Source organism: Rhinoraja longicauda, chromosome 2, assembly GCF_053455715.1.
Source record: "Rhinoraja longicauda isolate Sanriku21f chromosome 2, sRhiLon1.1, whole genome shotgun sequence".
Lineage (NCBI taxonomy): Eukaryota > Metazoa > Chordata > Chondrichthyes > Rajiformes > Arhynchobatidae > Rhinoraja > Rhinoraja longicauda.
Window position 1 is genome coordinate 74,796,665 of NC_135954.1, and position 19,066 is coordinate 74,815,730.

Consider the following 19,066-nt stretch of genomic DNA (forward strand, 5'->3'; position numbering starts at 1 on the left):
TCCATCCCTCTGACATCCACCTCACTGTTGCCAAGTGGTTGGCAGAGACCTCTCCTTTGTAACACAGGTCAATGAGTTCTGAGTTTGCCCTGATGACAAGCTCTTCTTTCATCGCCATCACCACCGCCCCAATTTCATCAGCAAGGAATCCTCATCCCAACTGATGACACTTTCTCTCATCTCCAGCACTTCCCATCCACTTGGACTCTTGCCTTTTACTCTCTCTCTCTCTCTCTCTCTCTCTTGATCTTTTCATTTCCAATTGACAACATGACATTGACCACTATCTCTCATTCCTCTCGCCCACTTCACGTCGCCTCCTCTGAATGTGCAACAGTGTCTAATTTAAGACCAATCCCGACCTCATCATCAAACCTGCAGACAAAGGCTGTGTCGTTGTAGTCTGGTGCACTGACCTCGACCATGCAAGTTTCTCTTGACTATGACCCTTTCAACGAACACTCGGGAATTGGCTCCATTACCATTATGGATTTCATCACGTCAGACGACCTATCTTCCACAGCCTCCAATCTCATAACACCCCAACCCCACACTGCCTGTTTCTATCTCTTCCACAATCCATTAACAGGACTATCCTAGTAGTACCATTGTTTCTTCACTGAGTCATAGAGCTATATAACCACGGAAACAGGCCATTTATCCCACCGTGTCCATACCAATCAAGTTGGCATATTGGGCTAGACCCATTTGGTACCTAGCCCTCTAAACCATTGCAATCCACATCTGTCCAAAAGTTTTTAAAGTCTTGTATCTGCCACTATGGCTTCTTGCAGCTCATTCCAGATACTGTCTATCCTTTGAGTGTAAAAGTTGCTACTTGCTTACCTCTTAAATCTTTTCTCTATCACCTGAAGCCTATACCATCTAGTTATAGAAACCTGTATTCTGAGGAAAAAGACTGAGCATTATTGTTGCCCCGCAATGAGGTCACTCCTCAGCCTCCTCCTACCTTCCAAACATTTATATATCAAACATTATTTTACAACTTTAGGTAAACTCCATTAGTGCCCTCCTCCCACTCACTTGTATGTCCGCCTTCTTTTCGTCTCCTTTTGTTTGACCTCTCCTATATGCACCAATATGGTTCTGTGTGCCATTCATGCTCTTCCCATCTGGTTCCATCTATCACCTCCCACTTGTACTTCCACCCCCCCCCCCCCCCCCCCCCCAGTGCTGCTGTATACAGGTAATATTTCCTCTTTTCAGCCTGATGCAGATCTCGACTTGGTATGTTGGCTTGCACATTTTTGGCCCCACAGGTGCTGCTGGACTTGAGTTCTTCAAACATTCTGTTTTTTTATTATTGCAATAGGCTCTGATCCGTCCCTAAATTCAGATCTGAGTTAACTGATCTAGGTTAGAGGGACATTAATATTTTCCTTGGTGCCACATGGTAAGGAGAGGAATAAAATGTGCTAGGTTTTCAGTTATTATTGAATGAACTTGCTTGATAATGTATACTTTGTAATTCATGCAAGAATAGAATATGTTTGAAAGGCACATAGATATACAGGGAATGGAGAGATATGGATTATGTGCAGGCAGAATAAGATGAGAAATGCATATTATGCCCATCACTTGTCTTTGATGAACTTCAGAATCATTGGAGGCAGTGCTACCTCTGATATTGGACTTGTGTTGTATCACATAAACTGTATTGAGAATTTTAGGTGAACCATTTAGTTCATGATATTTTAAATATTTTTTATATCTCTACTGTTAGATTTTCTTTAAATCAATTAACAATTGATTGAAATAAGTAAGTTGCATTTGTGATGTGGAATCTAGAATAGACATACAGTTTTTGAGGGTGGCAGTGCAAGATGAGGCTTTTTCTTCACAAAGAAAATGTGCAGGATCCTCAGTTCTACACATGGATGTGTAGCTTTTCATATTAACACCCCTCCCCTTCTCTCGCAGTTGGGAGATCTTTGGCATAGGAGTGGGAAGGGTGATTTAAAAACAAATTGAAAAACTGATATTTTACCAACCCATTTCCAAAGACTTGCCCACTGTCGATACTACGGCAAAGACTTTTGAGTGTACAAGTAACCCACCTGGATATGCCATTGATCTATTTAAATCTGGCTCCCTGGAGCCTGTGGGGATGTTGTATTTCTTCAGGAATGCATTATATTGGATGCCTCTTTGGACAGAATTGACATGATTGAATAAACAGGCTCATGTGCTTTTGTTTGAGGTTTCCAAGATCAATGGTAATCTTTTTTTGAATAACCATGTTAAACTTTGGGTTACCATCGAGAAAATATATGACAAGTATAACATAAACTTGTTAACAGAGCTGGGAGATGTGTATTGTTTAGTTAAATTTATTCCATAGAAAAGCAAAAGGATATTTCTGTTCGGGAACAGTTTTATCCTGTACAACTTTGAAGAACTATACAGATAACCCTTGTTATAAAGGACCATGAGTGAGGCGGGGGGGGGGGGAAGGGTGTCCGTTATTGCCAATTGTCCACGCAAACCAAGTTAGAGATTTGCTCCAACCATCTAGCGGCCACTCTGTAAAATGACAACGTTTTCAAATGCAAAATTCTTTTTAACAGCTAAAAATGCATTTTTGTTACTGCAGACTAAAATTACTAAAGGCTGTTCATTACATTGTTTAATCGATCAAAGCAATTGCTTGTCAATTTCTATGCCCTCCCACCATGTAACCAGCAGCCTGTGTTCTTAAAGAGGCAGTGGTGTCTGATAACTGAAATCCATTATAAAGAGATCTGTAATAATGAGGGTAGATTGTACAATTAGGTAGTTCATTTCTCAGCAAGTGAAGAGTTCAAATTACAGAGACTGAAATATGCAATTTGAATCTAATAAGAATCTATAAACACTACTTGTATCCATTTTGCCAAACTATTTTATGTCGGACTGCTGAAATACAAAAACAAGTATTTTGCAATATTTTTATTTGCAGAACTACAATTAACAACATTGAATTTTCTGCATGCCCTTGAGGGATTTATACCTACTTCTCTGAGAAATGCAAATTTACACAAACCTAGAGATTTGGGCTGGAACCAAGTTGGAGGTCTACATGAAGTCAAGGAAATCCTAATGGATACCATCCAATTATCTGTCAAGGTATATATCCGTAACATAAACTTTTAATCTAAAATAAGGCCTAAGGAGATTGCATATGAATTTTCATATTTGAGTCTTTTATTTTCCAGAACGAGAAAAATTCCCATTTATTTCTGTGTAGTTGGAGATTTCCTGTGAACTTCGAAATGGTTAAAACAAATAGAAACAAAGAAATTGACAATAAAAGAATATCCTACTTCCCCACAGCTGAAATGGTTCCATTTATTTTCAGTGTAATGGGGTCTGCTAAGCTTACTCTATGTTCGGCTTGGGGCAGATCCCACGGGCATTCTTTCCCACTCGAGATCAGGGAAAACCACCGACCTTGGCATTCTACAAGTAGTCCACTGATGCACATGGGCAGCCAGTAGACCAGGCAGTTATCTGAAGTTGCCATTACAGTCAGAGCTGCATCAGGGCTGGAATCCAGGAAGTTCTTGGAAAAACACAAAGTTCTGGATTTCTTTCCATGTTAGCACTGGTGTGCAATCACAAAATCTGAGCCAGTAAATTCCACTTGCTTTGCAAACATCAAAAGTTTGCACGGATGTATCTTCTTTTAATATAATATTGGTTGCTATTGACATGTGTACTCAAAGTAATGTGAAAAAAAAACCTCTGGTAAAGAATGCAAAGTAGATTTTTTTTTTTAAATGGCAAGTAATGGTTTAGTCAAAAAGGTGGGTTTTGAGGTGTATCTTAAAGCAGATAAAGTAGAAGCAGAATTTAGCAGATGATTATGGAGCGTATGGCCAAGGCAGCATAAGGTGCAACTAACCATGCAGGAACAAGAAAGGGAGGAGTGCCCAAAAGGCCAGAATTGGTGGATCGTGAAAGGATGTTGAAGTTTACCAAAATGGAGAAGGTGAAGTATGCAAAGGGTTGAAGATAATAATGATAATATGTTGAAAATTGAGAACAAAAATTGGTTGGACAAGTACATGGTTGATGGCGGAAGGATTGGGAAGAATAATTATGCAATATCTATGCCTATTGAATCATCAGTTTGGAAATGCAGCTCAGCTATTTACTTGATTAGGGAACCTGCTGTACAAAAGCATTTATTTGAAGAAATATTTCAGGTATTGAAGAAATCTTTCAGTCATGTTCAAAAAATAATTTGGCAAAGATGCAGCCTTTTACCCGAAAGCAAAGAAATGTTTAAAGTGGAAACTAGAAACTGCAGATGCTGGTTTACAGAAAAGCCGCAAAGTGCTGAGGTTGCACAACCGATCAGGCAGCATCCCTGGAAAACATGGATAGGTGATATTTCTGGTCGGGACCTTCAAGAAGGCTAACCTGACCCGCTGAGTTACTCCAGCACAATAAATTTTAAATCTGTGAAAGAAATTTGGAATTTATTTTTGAAGACTGAGCTGTAGGGGGAGGTTGGGCAGACTAGGACTTTATTCCTTGGAGTGTAGGAGGCTGAGGGGTTATCTTATTGAGGTGTATAAAATCATGAGGGGAATAGATAGGGTAAATACCCAGAGATTTTTCCCAGGGTAGGGTATTAAACCTTTCCCCTCTCACCTTAAACCTACACCCCCAAGAACCAGGCGACAGGTTTAAGGGGAAAGGTTTAATAGGATCCTGAGGGGTGACTACTTCCACACAGAAGATAGTGGGTATATGGAACGGACTACCAGAGGAAGTAGTTGAGGCAGGTACAATAACATTTTAAAGACATTTTGTCAGGTATGTGGATCGGAAAGATTTCATAGAAACATAGGAAAATAGGTGCAGGCGTGGGCCATTCAGCCCTTCGAGTCAGCACGTCCATTCAATATGATCATGGCTTATCATCTAAAATCAGTACCCCATTCCTGCTTTTTCCCCTATGTCCCTCGATTCCTTTAGGCCTAAGAGCTAAATCTAACCGAGGGATATGGGCTGGGGAAGGGCAAATGGGACATCCTGGTCGCAAAGGGTGAGGTGGCTCAAGGGGCTGCAGTACTGTATGACTCTATGATGTCTGGAATAACCTTCACATATCTTTGCAGTATCCACAGCTGTTTGCAAATCTGCCAATACGAATGCGATCTGGAATCCTCCTGTACGGAGCACCAGGAACAGGAAAGACATTATTAGCAAGCGTCGTCACCAAAGAAAGTGGAATGAATTTTATTAGTGTAAAGGTACAATAAAAACATGGTACCACCTTGCGGTGTTGATTACACTAGGCTAATTAACAAATTAGCTTTTGTTAGTTAGCATAAACTTTATATAAACTTTGTTTATTGCTACCGATGTCATTTTTGCAAAACATTTTTGATATTTCAAATGATTGATGATTTTTGCTGCTCTTCCAATGGATTTATATTGTACTAGGCCTTTCCAGAATCCTTATCTATCATTTAATGTTCATTTAAAATGATAATCAAAGATTGATGAATCCCTGAAAATAATGCAATACTGTTATCTAAATGCTTTACGAAAGCATCAATGACAAAGTGTCTGCTGATGCTTGAATTTAATAATTGTGTTTAAATCATTAAATAGTCTTGCTATCTCAATGTTCTATAATTTCCAACATTTATCTCTTCCTCCACTGACTTCTATTCTACTGGTTCCAACATCTGTAATTTCGCCCCTCCTTTGTCCTTCTGAGTGCTTCCACATCTTCAACTGCAACAGCTATATGCTCTGAAATTTCATCTCTTACACCCTCTTGCATCTCTCACATTTTCTGCTTTTAAACAAACCCTTTTTGACGGAAGGATTGACTGGGGAATCTTGAAACAAATATCGTTATTTGAGGATGTGCTTTACAAATATTGTTTTTAACAGTAAGAGAAAATCTTTTCCCAATATTGAACATCAGCATTGAAGAAAGGACTGTATTTATATAGCAGCTTGTGTGACTTTGGGATGTTACAGAACAATCCACAACCAGCAAAAATACTTCTGAATTGTTATGGAAAACATGGCAGCTAGTTTGTACTTGAAAGGATTTCAGAAATAGCAAGGATATAAGATCTTTTTTGTTTTGTGATAGTAGGTAGACTTGTAAATGTTGACTAGGGCATCAAAGAGTACTCTGCTTTTCTTCACGTTCTGTCATGGAGTCTGTTGGATCTGGCTGAAAGAGTAAATGAGGCCATGCTTTAATACCAAGACAGCAGTCTTGGCAATGCAGTGTCCCTCCAATACGTAAGTGTGAGTGTAGATTATATGCTTTAGAATAGACTTTAATCATAATCATTGAGCCAAGGGTGGCACTGAACTAGATGTGTTACTGTCCAAGTTAATTTTCTCGCCTAGTCATGGATTTTGAGGTAATTTCCATTAATAAGCCTTCATAAACCCCAAAGCCACACGCTAAATAGACAATAGCATGCTGTTCTGAAATGCCACTCTGAATTTTTGATATTGCTTCCTCCTTGTTTGATATCATTAAATGAAAATAATCACTGAATTTATATGCAGTAATTTCACAGGCCTAATGCTTTTTCTACAGGGCCCTGAACTGCTGAGCAAATATATTGGTGCAAGCGAACAGGCAGTTCGTGACGTTTTCAGCAGGTATGTTGTAATTGTCCATGTTTGTTGATTAATTCAGTTTATGCTTTGCAACAAAGTGATGAATTGATAGTTTTCTTCATGGAAATTATAGCTATACTTCATTTAATGTCTCACTGGTCCAATGGCTACAGCAACATGGAAAGCGAGAAAAAAATGGATTAATGTAAGAGTTAAATTCAAGAAGTTGCTTTAACATCTGCATCATGATCAGCATTTGGCCTAGAGTTTTTTCCTTTAATACAGAGAATTCTCTGCCTGTGCAGAGAGTGAAATCTTTGTACCAAGAGTCTGCAAACTAGGGGAAATATAACGAGGGCTTGTTTAAACTAAGTAAAGAATTGGAGGCGTGGGAAGTTGAAGAGCTGAGTTTCTGTTCTTGAAAACTTGGTTCCCTAGGAACCCAACCTCAGTAATGACCGGTCTTGGCTCTGATGCAGCAGCATTCCAATTCCATTCCAAGGAGATGGTGACTCTTCAACGTGATCACGTTTGGAAATTGGAAAATCAACATATTTTGTCTAATGCACTGATGGAATTTACTATATTTCTGATCTCTTGTGCTTGTTCATCAAAAAGTGTTATTTGGATGAATGTTAAATTCCCAGAAGCAGATTAAATGCAGAAATTGTCGTTTAAAAAAAAATTACCTTCTAAAAAAGCACATTCTCCATTTTGATCTCCAGGGCGGAAGCAGCCAAACCTTGCATTCTGTTCTTTGATGAGTTTGATTCCATTGCACCTCGCCGTGGACATGACAACACTGGGGTAACTGACAGAGTTGTTAATCAACTGCTGACGCAACTGGATGGGGTAGAAGGTCTACAAGGTATTACAGTCTTTGGTGTGATTTGGCAGAAATGTTCAAAATTCATGAGATATTATGCTGCAGAGTCCTAAGACTCTCCTGTGGTTGAGGGCCGCAGAATCGGAACAATGGAAGAAAAGAAAATTGAGATTAAGGACAGAGGAGAAATGTTCTCTTCCCCGTCAAAGTAGTTGTAAAAGTAGTAGAATGCATATTATTGTACGCAGTACTGCTTTTGTACACAAGGAGGTGCTGGTATACACGGTTAATAAACGTGTCACATGGCTAGAAAATGAAATAATGGTAACCTTTTTAGAGGTATTCGGCATGTACCATCACAAAAAATCATTGGGCATGGGTGATTAAAACAAATTTTAATAATACCTCTCTGATCTGCAACCTCTAGGTCAAATTATTTGAGTAAATAAGTTAGATTAGAACTTCAGTGCTTAACGTAGACTTCATTGATAGCTCGCACAATGACAAAGTGGAGTCTGGGTTATACTTGCCTTTCAACCAGAATCATTAAACCAGATTCTCTGGTCATTCGCACATTTTCTACCTTGCTTCGAGGTTAAATTGTAGCTGCATTTTTGCCTTGCAACAGTAACTTCTCTTTAAAAGTACTTAATTATCTAAAGATAGACACAAAAAGCTGGAGTAACTCAGCGGGACAGGCAGGATCTCTAAGGAAGGGTCTCGACCCGAAACATCACTCATTCCTTCTCTCCAAACTTGCTTTTAGATACACTAGGGTTGTGAAAGGTATTTCATAAGTGCAAGTTCTTTAATTGAAAACCAAGGGTTTCTTTCTGCAGTTCATTGGATGTCATTGTAGGCACTAGGAACTACAGATACTGTTTCACAAAAAAAAGATATAAAGTGCTGGAGTAACTCAACGGGTCAGGCAGCATCTCTGGAGAACATGGCTATATGATGTTTCAGGCTGGGTCCTTCAGACTGATTGTGGTTTAGTTTAGCAATGCAGTCTTTGGCCTACCGAGTTCGCGCTGACCAGTGATCCCCGCACACTAACACTATCCTACACACACTAGGGACAATTTTATAATTTTACCAAGCCAATTAACCTAAAAACCCACACAGGTCACGGGGAGAATGTACAAACACCATACAGACAGCACCCATAGGATTGAAACCGGGTCTCCGGCTCTGTAAGGCAGCAACTCTAATGCTGCAATACCTTGCTGCCTGTGTGGGAGGGAGAAAGATGGAAGGGAGGAGGAACAGGACAAAGCCTGGCAAATGAAAGGTGGATACTGGAGAGGATTTTTTTCAATTTTGAATGGCGGATGATTGGAGAATGGCCAGAGATAAAAAGACAAAGGGATAGAAGAAGGGCAAATTGTGAAGCTATAGGAAGGAATATAGGTGGAAGAGGTGAAATGGGTACGAGTCCAGATGGGCAGACAAAGTGTTGAAGTAACCCGGTAGGTCAGGCTCGACTTGCGTATGAACACGTGCAAACTGGAGGAACAGCACCTTGTATTCCGCTTGGGTGTCTTACACCCAAACATTATGAATCTCGTTTCCCAGTTTTCCTTACCCCTCCCTCCCCCCAAACAAACACCAATACTGATTAATGGATTCATTCCAATTGACTTTCAGTGAGTGCATCTTTTGTTTCATTGAACAAATGGTTCTCAAACTGGTAGTTTTTGAATGGGTCTGTGTTTTCTTTCTTTGGTTATTATACTAATTATCTACAATATTGTGTACAGGAGTTTATGTTTTGGCTGCCACAAGTCGTCCAGACTTGATTGATCCTGCTTTGCTAAGGCCAGGTCGTCTCGACAAATCTGTGTACTGCCCGCCTCCTGATCAGGTATAGAAATGGTTTTGGAGCTATAGTTGGGAAGGGAAATTTGGCTTTTAAAGTAAGATTTGGGGTTTAAAGAATTAACTTTGTGAAAAATGTTTTTTTGCAAAGCTAATTCACTGCATAGTTCAGTGAATGCTTTTAGCTGGAAACACATTATCAATCACAAATGATTCCATGTTAATATTTTGCAGAATGTGCTGCAGAGATTCAGATGCTTGGCTATATTAGAAACAAAATTGCAGTAATTCCTTATTTGATAAAAAATCTTTTAATATGTCACAATTTTTAAAGAAGTTAGCCATCATTTTTAGTTGCTGTGTATTAAACAGGGCCTGATTAGCTTAAATAACACTAATGTATGAATTGATGGTAATTTGTTTTCAGGGCCTTTTGATTACCTCAAGTATTTGAGGAATCCCTGGAGACATGTTTTTCTAATATAAACAAGCTCTTCCATATACAACCTAACAAATTGTAAATGATGCATTTATATGGGAATCAACAAAAGAAACACGCAGGTGTGATCTGCAGTTTTAATACTATTTAGTAAAAAAATCAAAGAATAATTGGACAATCAAAAGTAATTCAGCCATTCATTCATCAAATCTCTACTGTCGCTTGGTAAAGCGATCCAATCATTCCCGTTCCACTATCGCCCAGCAAATTCTTTCAAGTGCTAATCCAATTTCCTTTTCCGAAACATTTTTCACCATCTATTCTAAGCATTGAATTCCAGATCATAACTGCCCTCTGAGTAAATAATAAAATGTGTAAGATGCCCTTGTAGCTAATGCCTAAAATTTTAAACATGTGTCCCCCAGTTCATGAACCATCTGCTAATAGGAACGACTTCCCTCCATCTGCTCTGCATGGACATCTCTATCAAATCTCTCAACCTTCTTTGTTCCAAAGAAACCAGCCCCAGCTTTTCCTGTTTGACCTCTTCATTAAAGTTGCTCAAGTCTAAATCCATCCTAGTAAATCATGTCACTGCTAACTTTTGGACCTCCTGATCCTTTGTCATATCTGTTGACCAGGCTTGGGTGCAATATTTCAGTTGTGAAATAACCAGCTTTTAAAATAATTCAACATATCTGTTTGTGAATCAAAGGACCCCATTTGAATTTCTTGTACTTTCTAATTTCTATAACTCCAGAATTTTGCATGCCACAATGTACCATAATAAAATGTGTAAGATGCCCTTGTAGCTAATGCCTAAAACTTGTACAGGTTGGGAAAAAAATAAGTTATTAACTCTTTACAGTGATGATCAGCATTTTATGGCATTGTTTTTAGCAGTTTGGAAGTTGTGTCATTTTTGTTAGAGTTATTTTGTTCGGAGAGCTGACATTCTTTCTTGACTATATAAAGAAGTGACTTTGAATGATCTCTGAATATTTGGGGAATGTTTGAAAAAAAAAAAGCAAGTGCTTTGAGCGACAAGTAATATTTGAGCCTTTGATAGATTTAGTGTCTGATCAATGTAAAAACCCTTTGCCATTTTGCATCTCTATAACAAGCTACTGAAAACTCTACACCCAACATAGAATTTACTATCCCTCCATGTTGACACATGCAGTTTGCATAAGGCCCAAGAATATAAATACAGTTTTGTAGCGCCTAGGGTTAGAGCCTACCAAATATGTGAATAGCCAGTATTTAACCAGCTTCCAGAGTTGCTGCTTGTCCCAATGTGTTTGAACAGCTGGTTCAAGTTTCCTGCAGAGTTCAAAATGCGACAGACTCTGTGCTTTGTGGCTTACTTTTTTTGTGCTTTAATTATTTCAGACATCTTGCTGTAATTCAGTTAGTAACTGTGCCAGTTATATGCAAAATGAAGCAATTTTACAGCTAAATCTGCGTATTTCCTTATGTTACAAATAAAATTCATGCCATGTGTTCTTCCTCTCTCACATCAGGTGGCACGCTATGAGATTCTGAAGGCATTGAGCCAGACTTTACCTTTAGCGGATGATGTTGACTTCCAGCAAATTGCAAGCATGACTGAATACTTTACTGGGGCTGACTTAAAGGCTTTGTTCTGCAATGCCCAGCTCGATGCCATTCACAGCACTCTGTCATCTAGTGTACTCCAAGTATGTAATCTGGTGTCAGAATATCTCATTCATTGATACAATGGAAAAATGAAAATATAGTACTGTTGGGTACTTAAAGGTTAACATTAATGTAAATCAGATTCTACTGGGTGGCACGGTGGCAGCATTGCTGCCTTACGGCACCAGAGACCCGGGCTCGATCCTGACTACGAGTGCTTATCTGTACAGTTTGTTCGTTGTCCCTGGGACTTGCATGGGTTTTCTCACACATTCTTCCCACATTCCAAAGACGTACAAATGTGTAGGCTAATTAGCTTGGTATAATTGTAAATTGTCCCTAGTGTGTGTAGGGTAGTGTTAGTGTACGGGGATCGCTGGTCGGCGCAGACTCGGTGGGCTGAAGAGCCTGTTTCCACACTGTATCTCTAAACTGCCGCTAACTGACATTTAATTTGCAGTGTCATCTAAAAGTTAGAATCCATATGGTGGAGTTTAATAAAAAAGGAAGGTTAGGAGTGACGCGTAGAACCTAAGAGGGACGGTGAATAGCTGAGAATGGCAGGTGGGGAATGTGGAAGCTGTAGGGGTGTGTGATGAGCAGGAGAGGAACTGGGCAACAGGCCAACTGACGCAGGAAGACAGAGCTCAAGGCTATGTCCACCAGAGCCAGCTGCAGATCCCAGTTGCTAGCCAGTTCAATTCCCCTTCCCATATGTCTGTCCTCTGCGTCTTCCATTGCCAGAGTGAGGCTATGCAAACTACAAGCAGCTCCTCATATCCTACTGATGTAGCCTACAACCCAATGACATGAAGATTTTAATTTTCTAATTTTGCGTAGCCAATTACTACTCTATCCTTCTCCTCCTGGTCCATGCAGGTCCACTCAAGTATTTCCTTTCTTTCCACTCCCTGCCCCCCCCCCCCACTGACTGCAGTCTTAATAGCAGATTTTGAAATGTAACCAAATGAATTATTAAGTATTTCAAACGCACGATGGCGCAGCGGTAGAGTTGCTGCCTTACAGCGAATGCAGCGCCGGAGACTCGGGTTCGATCCTGACTACGGGCGCCGTCTGTACGGAGTTTGTACGTTCTCCCCATGACCTGCGTGAGTTTTCTCCGAGATCTTCGGTTTCCTCCCACACTCCAAAGACTTACAGGTATGTAGGTTAATTGGCTGGGCAAATGTAAAAATTGTCCCTAGTGGGTGTAGGATAGTGTTAGTGTGCGGGGATCAGTGGGCCGAAGGGCCTGTTTCTGCGCTGTATCTCTAAATCTTTTAAAAAATCAAATTAGAAAAAGGTAGGATGGAGAATGAGGTAAATAGGCAATAATTTACATTTAAAGTGTCAGAATCTTAATATAATCTATTTTTGACACATCTTCTAATTCCTTCGAATGTCAGGAAAGAAATGCATTTTCTTTAACAAATTTAAAAAGCTTAATTTGGAAACTGAAATATCATGTGACTTCATTCCTGTAGGAACACTGTGGTCTCAAATTTAATGAAAACATTAAGCTTAAGAGTTTCATCATATTTATTTCTGCATTTGTTTAAAATGACCTGGCATTTATGTGGCTGCAAAGTTTAAAATAATATTAATATTTCAAGTGAACATTATTTTCCTGCAATGATATTGGCCAATTTCTGGCACTAACCAAAATAATTTTTCCAATTTGCTCTAGGATGCACACTCAGGCTCTGATAGTGATGCAAGTTTATCTTCCATGATCTTCTTGAATCATGGCAGTGGTTCCGATGAGTCAGTGGGGGATGTAGAAGGTGGCTCGGAACACTCCACTCTTTACCTGGACACCAGTGAAATATTACCCGATGATCCATGCCCTAACATCTGGCGCCTTTACTTTGGTAGTTCTTATGAATCAGAAGTGGGAAATGGAACCTCTTCAGAACAGGTCAGTTTTTTTAAAGTCATTGTCAGAGTATGGAAACTAACCCTTTGCTGACCAAGATGTATCTATGCTACAGGCTTTCCAACTGGCGGTCCGGCACCTCCTTTAATCCAGACCAATTATGAGAATGCATTTAAAATCTCCCCCACACCCTTCAGAAAACCCCTCAAAAATGTGGTGCCTAGGCTGGGTGATCTCAACTTCATCGGAAATTCTGTGCTGATCGGCAGGTTGAATCTGCCGTCTTTGGCCAGGGCTCTGGAACTCTGACCCAGCCAGAGCTGGCAGATTTGTTCCCACAGCCAACCTCTGCAGCTGACTTTGCGGCCCAGTATCTTGGCCCTGCGAGGCTGTGACCTGTGGATTGGCAAAACGGCATCATTAATATCGTCATTCAGCACAGAAACAGCCTCTTTCGCCCAACTAATCCATGGCGACTAAGATGTCCCATCTACGCAAGTTCCATTTGTCTGCATTCGGCCCATATCCATCAAGCTTTCCTATCCAAGTGTCTTGTAAATACTGTTATCGTACCCACTCCAACTATCTTCCCGGCAGCTCATTCCATATACCCACCATTCAATTGATGTAGAACAGTATGGCACAAGAATAGGCCCTTCAGGCACAATGTCTGAATGTTAATGTAGCAATGTAGCGAGGTTAATCCCCGGGATGGTGGGACTGTCATGAGGAAAGATTGGAAAGACTAATCAAGTCAATTTTATTTGTAGCACATTTAAAAACAACCCACGTTGACCAAAGTGCTGTACATCAGTTCAGGTACTAAGAACAAACATACAATGGCACACAAACATAACAGCACATATACTAGGCTTGTATTCACTGGAATTTAAAAAGATGAGAGGGGATCTTATAGAAATATATAAAATTATAAAAGGACTGGACAAGCTAGATGCAGGAAAAATGTTCCCAATGTTGGAGGAGTCCAGAACCAGGGGCCACAGTCTAAGAATAAAGGGGACGCCTTTTAAAACTGAGATGAGAAAGAACCTTTTCATCCAGAGAGTTGTGAATTTTGTGGAATTCTCTGCCACAGATGGCAGTAGAGGCCAATTCACAGGATGAATTTAAAAGAGAGTTAGATAGAGCTCTAGGGGCTAGCGGAATCAAAGGATATGGGGAGAAGACAGGCACGGGTTACTGATTGTGGATGATCAGCCACGATCACAATGAATGGCGGTGCTGGCTCGAAGGGCCAAATGGCCTTCTCCTGCACCTATTTTCTATGTTTCTATGTCTGCACTGAACATGATGCCAAGCTAAACTAATCCCATCTGCCTGCACATGATCTATACCTGTCCATTCACATCCATGTGCCTATCTAAAAGTCTTTTAATCGCCACCATCCCCAGCAACCCGTTCTAGACACCCAACCTTTATCTGGGGGGGGGGGGAGAGCAGAGGATTAGGGGAAGAAAACCTGCCCTGCCTGGTGAGAGAGGTTCTGACCTACCAATGTCTCTCAATTCTATATCTTCTATTTTATTTTTTAACTTTATTACTTCTCAAATCTTTCCTCATGAGGTAGGAACAAAATACTGTGGATTGTGGGATTTTTCTGGTATAGGTAGGCATGTAGATACTTGCGCGAGTTAACATTTAGAAGAAGAAATCCATGTAATAGAATTCTTGAACAGATATATTTTAATTATGTAAATATGAATATTCTGGTATCAAACACGAAAAACTCAATCCCCATTTTAAATTGAAAAGCAGTCTTAACATGTTTTAAGATTGACAATCTTTTGTTATAATCAACTTGCTAAACAAGTATTTATTTTTAATTAATGCTGTACATCCTTTACCAGAACTCTCAGTGTATGTCAGGACCAAATTCAGTGACCCTTGATCGCACCATTACATCTGCAAGGGACACCGTATCTTCTCAGCTCCCTTCATATATGTCGTCATTGCAAGAAGGATACCAGGAGCTAACTCAGGAGCAAGTGGAACAGCTATGGACTGAATTAAACGTTATTAAAGCAAACACAAAGAACAAGAACACGGTAAAGTTAACTAAGTCGTAAACATGTAACTGTTATAGCTCTGCTTTGCAGTTTATCTAGATTTAAGGAAGTTCACACCTAATACTTAGTTACAATTATTAATTATTTTCTATTGAGCTTAGTTGTCATCCGCTTTCTTCACACCTTATCCTCTGATCTATAGTTTAGAGACTTGCACAAATATCATAGTTTTAGAGCAATCAATAGATTTACGATGACTCAACTTAAAATTCTCTTGCGAGGGAGCAACAGTTACACTCTTTATTCAAAAGACCCAAAGTGCTGGAGTACCTCAGCTGGTCAGGCAGTATCTCTGGAGAACATGGAAGATCCTTCCTCAGGCACTGGTTGCTATCTCTGGAGAACATGGAAGATCCTTCCTCAAGCACTGGCTTCTACTGTAAACCCCCCAACATAAATTCCTTGTTTCTACATCCTTTTGAATGTTATATTTAGATTAGAAGGTTCCAATTGTGAACCCATGTTTTCCCTATTGAATGATGATACCACAATGCATCCTTTTTAGTTTAGAGATACAGTGCAGAAACAGGCCCTTCAGCCCACTGAGACCGCGCAGACCAACGATCTCCAGACACTTATGCTATACTGCACACACTTTGTCAGTAGAAAATGGGAAACGACCTGGGCTAATTTTTATGGAGAAAATTTTCGTTCCCATTTTATACCTCAATTTTCATTCCCATTTTATACCGTTTTTACGATCAGACTTGTTTGTGGTAAATAAAGAAGCAGTTTTGACCATTTTTGTAACCTTCCCCTGCTATTTCTACTTCATGTCCTGACAATAGAGTAAAGATTGCAGGATCAAGCCATTTTTCCAACATTGTTTCAATGCTTTTGACAATATAGCCAACTACCCTGATCCTTGTTTCATAACGTAAATTGTGAAAAGACTGTTTGGACTTCAGAGACAAGTCTGCAGATGCGGGAATCTTTAGCAAAATAAACTGCTGGATGAACTCTAGTCAGGCAGCATCTATAGAGGGAAATGGACAGAAAATGCGTCAGGACCACTTTCCACCAGCTGCCTCCCTCGACTCAAAACATCATCTGTCCATTTCCTCCCATTGATGCTGCCTCGCTCGCTGATCTCACCTGGCAGCTTGTTTTTTTAAAAACTTTACCTGACTCTGAAGCCAATAACACCATATTCTAATTGCCAAGTAGATTTATTAATCTTAAATTTGTATCCTTGTTAATATAGGTAAATAGAAGCCTGCTTTCATTGATCCAAAAAGTTTTTAGGTATATTTTCAAAGTTGGTGGAAATTAATTTTTGCTAGTTACATGCCTGTAAAAGTTTCTAATTAGAAAAAAAAAATTGGCTATTGGCAAAAATAAATTAGAGCTGGCCAGCAGGAGTTTAAAGATGTATACTGGTAGCTTACTTTGTCCTCTCCTTCAACGTGCTAACTGGGTACAGCAATCCTGATCTACCCCACTGCTGTGCCATGAATCTGGTATGAACCACTGCCACCCACTATGCTGCATGTTGCTGTGATAGGAACATGGCGTGAAGCCTTGCCCTGCTCTGATGCTGCCCTGCTCACAGTGCAGTAATTGTACCAGCGATGAGCCACCATGCATCGCATTTTTGCCATCGCTGCATGCAGATACTTTTTTGGTGAGCCAATTTATGAAGGAAATGAATTAGATGTCACCTGAATGGACTTTCAACTGAGACAGTTGCATGGAAGGCTGGTTAGCAAATTGAGGTCAATGGAATAAAACTATTATTAGTAACATTTAAGAGGTGGTTGGTTTCATATGACCAAGTGAATCATCTCTACTATATTTCCCACTCCCCAAAGCCCTTGCCACCTTTTATTTCATTAAAGCATTCAATGATTTGGACGCTGTAGATGCGATTCTAGATTGCCACCTTCCCAATAGAGATTTTTTCTTATCTCCTCCTAAATCTCTTGCCTTCTTACCCAAGATTGACTCCTTGTTTTAAAAACTTCAGCCACTGACATCTTCCCAATATTGCGTTTTTAGACCTGTTACAATGCAATGCTTCAGTTAGTTCCCCTCTCATCCTTCAGAACTCAGTGAATGCAATCAAGTTGTCATAATCTCTATGTGGCAGTCCCAGGAGTCAGTCTTGTGAACCTTCATTGTGTTTCCCCCATTACAAGTATAGTAAAAGCTCGTTTTAACAGACCCCTTTGTAACAAATTTGGGTTATAGTGGATGACCCTTGCCTCGCAAGGTGCACCAGTGAGCCCTTCTTCACCAGCTGCCACACCTACTGGTTGAAGCAGCTGTTGTTGCAGCTCACATTATAGCCCCTGACCGGCAATGTTTTCTTCAGGCTGCTGCCAATGATATAATGTGCTCTGCCATCGTGGGGCCCCCTCCCCTCTCACCAGCTGCCGCTCCTCCCTGTTGTCCGTTGCTTTGTCCATTCTGCCTCTTTGCCAGCCTCCCTTCCCCCAACCGCCTCTTCCTCCCCAGGAGTCATTGACATACTCCGGGGGGGGGGGAGGTGGCAGTGAAAGGGGGAGCGGACAAAGTGACGGCCAACAGAAAGAAGCAGCCGCTGGCGAGAGGGAGGGGGGAGCCCCACGATGACCAAGCGCATCATGTCATTGGCAGTGGCCTGAAGAAAGCACTGCCGGCCATGGGCTAAAACGTGAGCTGCGTCAACTGGACCATGCGGCAGCTGGTGTGGAAGGGTTCACTGGTGCAGACCAGTGGCATCGGCAGCTAGTTTTGAGGTGAAATGACACAAAGTGTTGGAGTAACTCGTAACTCAGTAGACTGAATCAGTCTGAAGAAGTCCCAACCTGAAATGTCACCTATCCATGTTCTCTGACCAGCTGAGTTACTCCAGCTCTTTGTGTCCTCTTGTATATTAACCAGCATCTGCAGTTCTTTACTGCAGATGCTGGTTAATACCTTAGTTATAGCTGACAATCAGCAACGCATTATGCCCCCCCACCCTATGATCCATTATAATGAGGGTTTACTGTATATCCTCAGTTAAGTAGATCAAAACAGTAGTCTCGCAGAAGCTGTGTATAATTATTGCAAGACATCCTTGCTCCTATACTTAAATGCTCTTGCAACAAAATCCAATGTTTCATTAGGCTTATTGGCTTGCTGCATCTGCAGGTTTATTTTTGTGACTGATGTGCAAAAGCATCCATGTCTCTTTGTACACCCAAACTTTCCAAAATAATGCCATTTAAATAATATACCTTTGTTTTTCCTACCAAATGCAATAACTTTGCATTTATCTACGTTATACAATATTTCCCATGCTTTTCCTTATGTATTTTTGTCAGGTAGAAAAGTATTATCTTTGCATCTCATAACCATGGACCATTCCCTAACCACCAATATTTTTAATGAAGCTCCCCAATCTATCATATCCAATTCACTCCTTGCATGTTCATGATTTTCTTTGTTTAGAGTTAGATCCCTCGGTTTGGTTTGAACAAGTAACATGTTTAAAGCGTATGCAGTTTTGCATGTTAAATACCAATATTTCTATTACATATGAATTTTATTCAAGGAGAGCACTACTCAAAATCAAGCAGGACCCACAAATACTTCTCAACTTATTTGCCAATCACATTTACTGGCAGCACTTGCAAGTACAAGACCCTCTATCAGTCAACAAGAATGGTGCAATTTCACTGAAATGTGAGTAGAAATTATGTTTATTTTCAGTTTTTAATTTGTAATCTGCAACTGTTTGCTCGGGTACAAGATTAAGGGCACGGTGGTGCAGCAGTAGAGTTGCT

General features: G+C 40.2%; 1 protein-coding gene across 2 annotated transcripts in view; it reads left to right on the forward strand.

The window, feature by feature from the left end:
• Window positions 1-19,066, forward strand: part of pex1 (peroxisomal biogenesis factor 1) — an 81,227-nt gene that overhangs the window by 27,815 nt on the left and 34,346 nt on the right. For both annotated transcript variants that reach the window (XM_078421421.1, XM_078421411.1), the window contains exons 15-23: window positions 2,960-3,126; window positions 5,130-5,264; window positions 6,587-6,651; window positions 7,335-7,477; window positions 9,196-9,299; window positions 11,216-11,392; window positions 13,039-13,269; window positions 15,096-15,293; window positions 18,835-18,965. In XM_078421421.1, coding sequence (XP_078277547.1) covers window positions 2,960-3,126; window positions 5,130-5,264; window positions 6,587-6,651; window positions 7,335-7,477; window positions 9,196-9,299; window positions 11,216-11,392; window positions 13,039-13,269; window positions 15,096-15,293; window positions 18,835-18,965 — 1,351 coding nt within the window. The remainder of the gene's footprint in view (window positions 1-2,959; window positions 3,127-5,129; window positions 5,265-6,586; window positions 6,652-7,334; window positions 7,478-9,195; window positions 9,300-11,215; window positions 11,393-13,038; window positions 13,270-15,095; window positions 15,294-18,834; window positions 18,966-19,066) is intronic.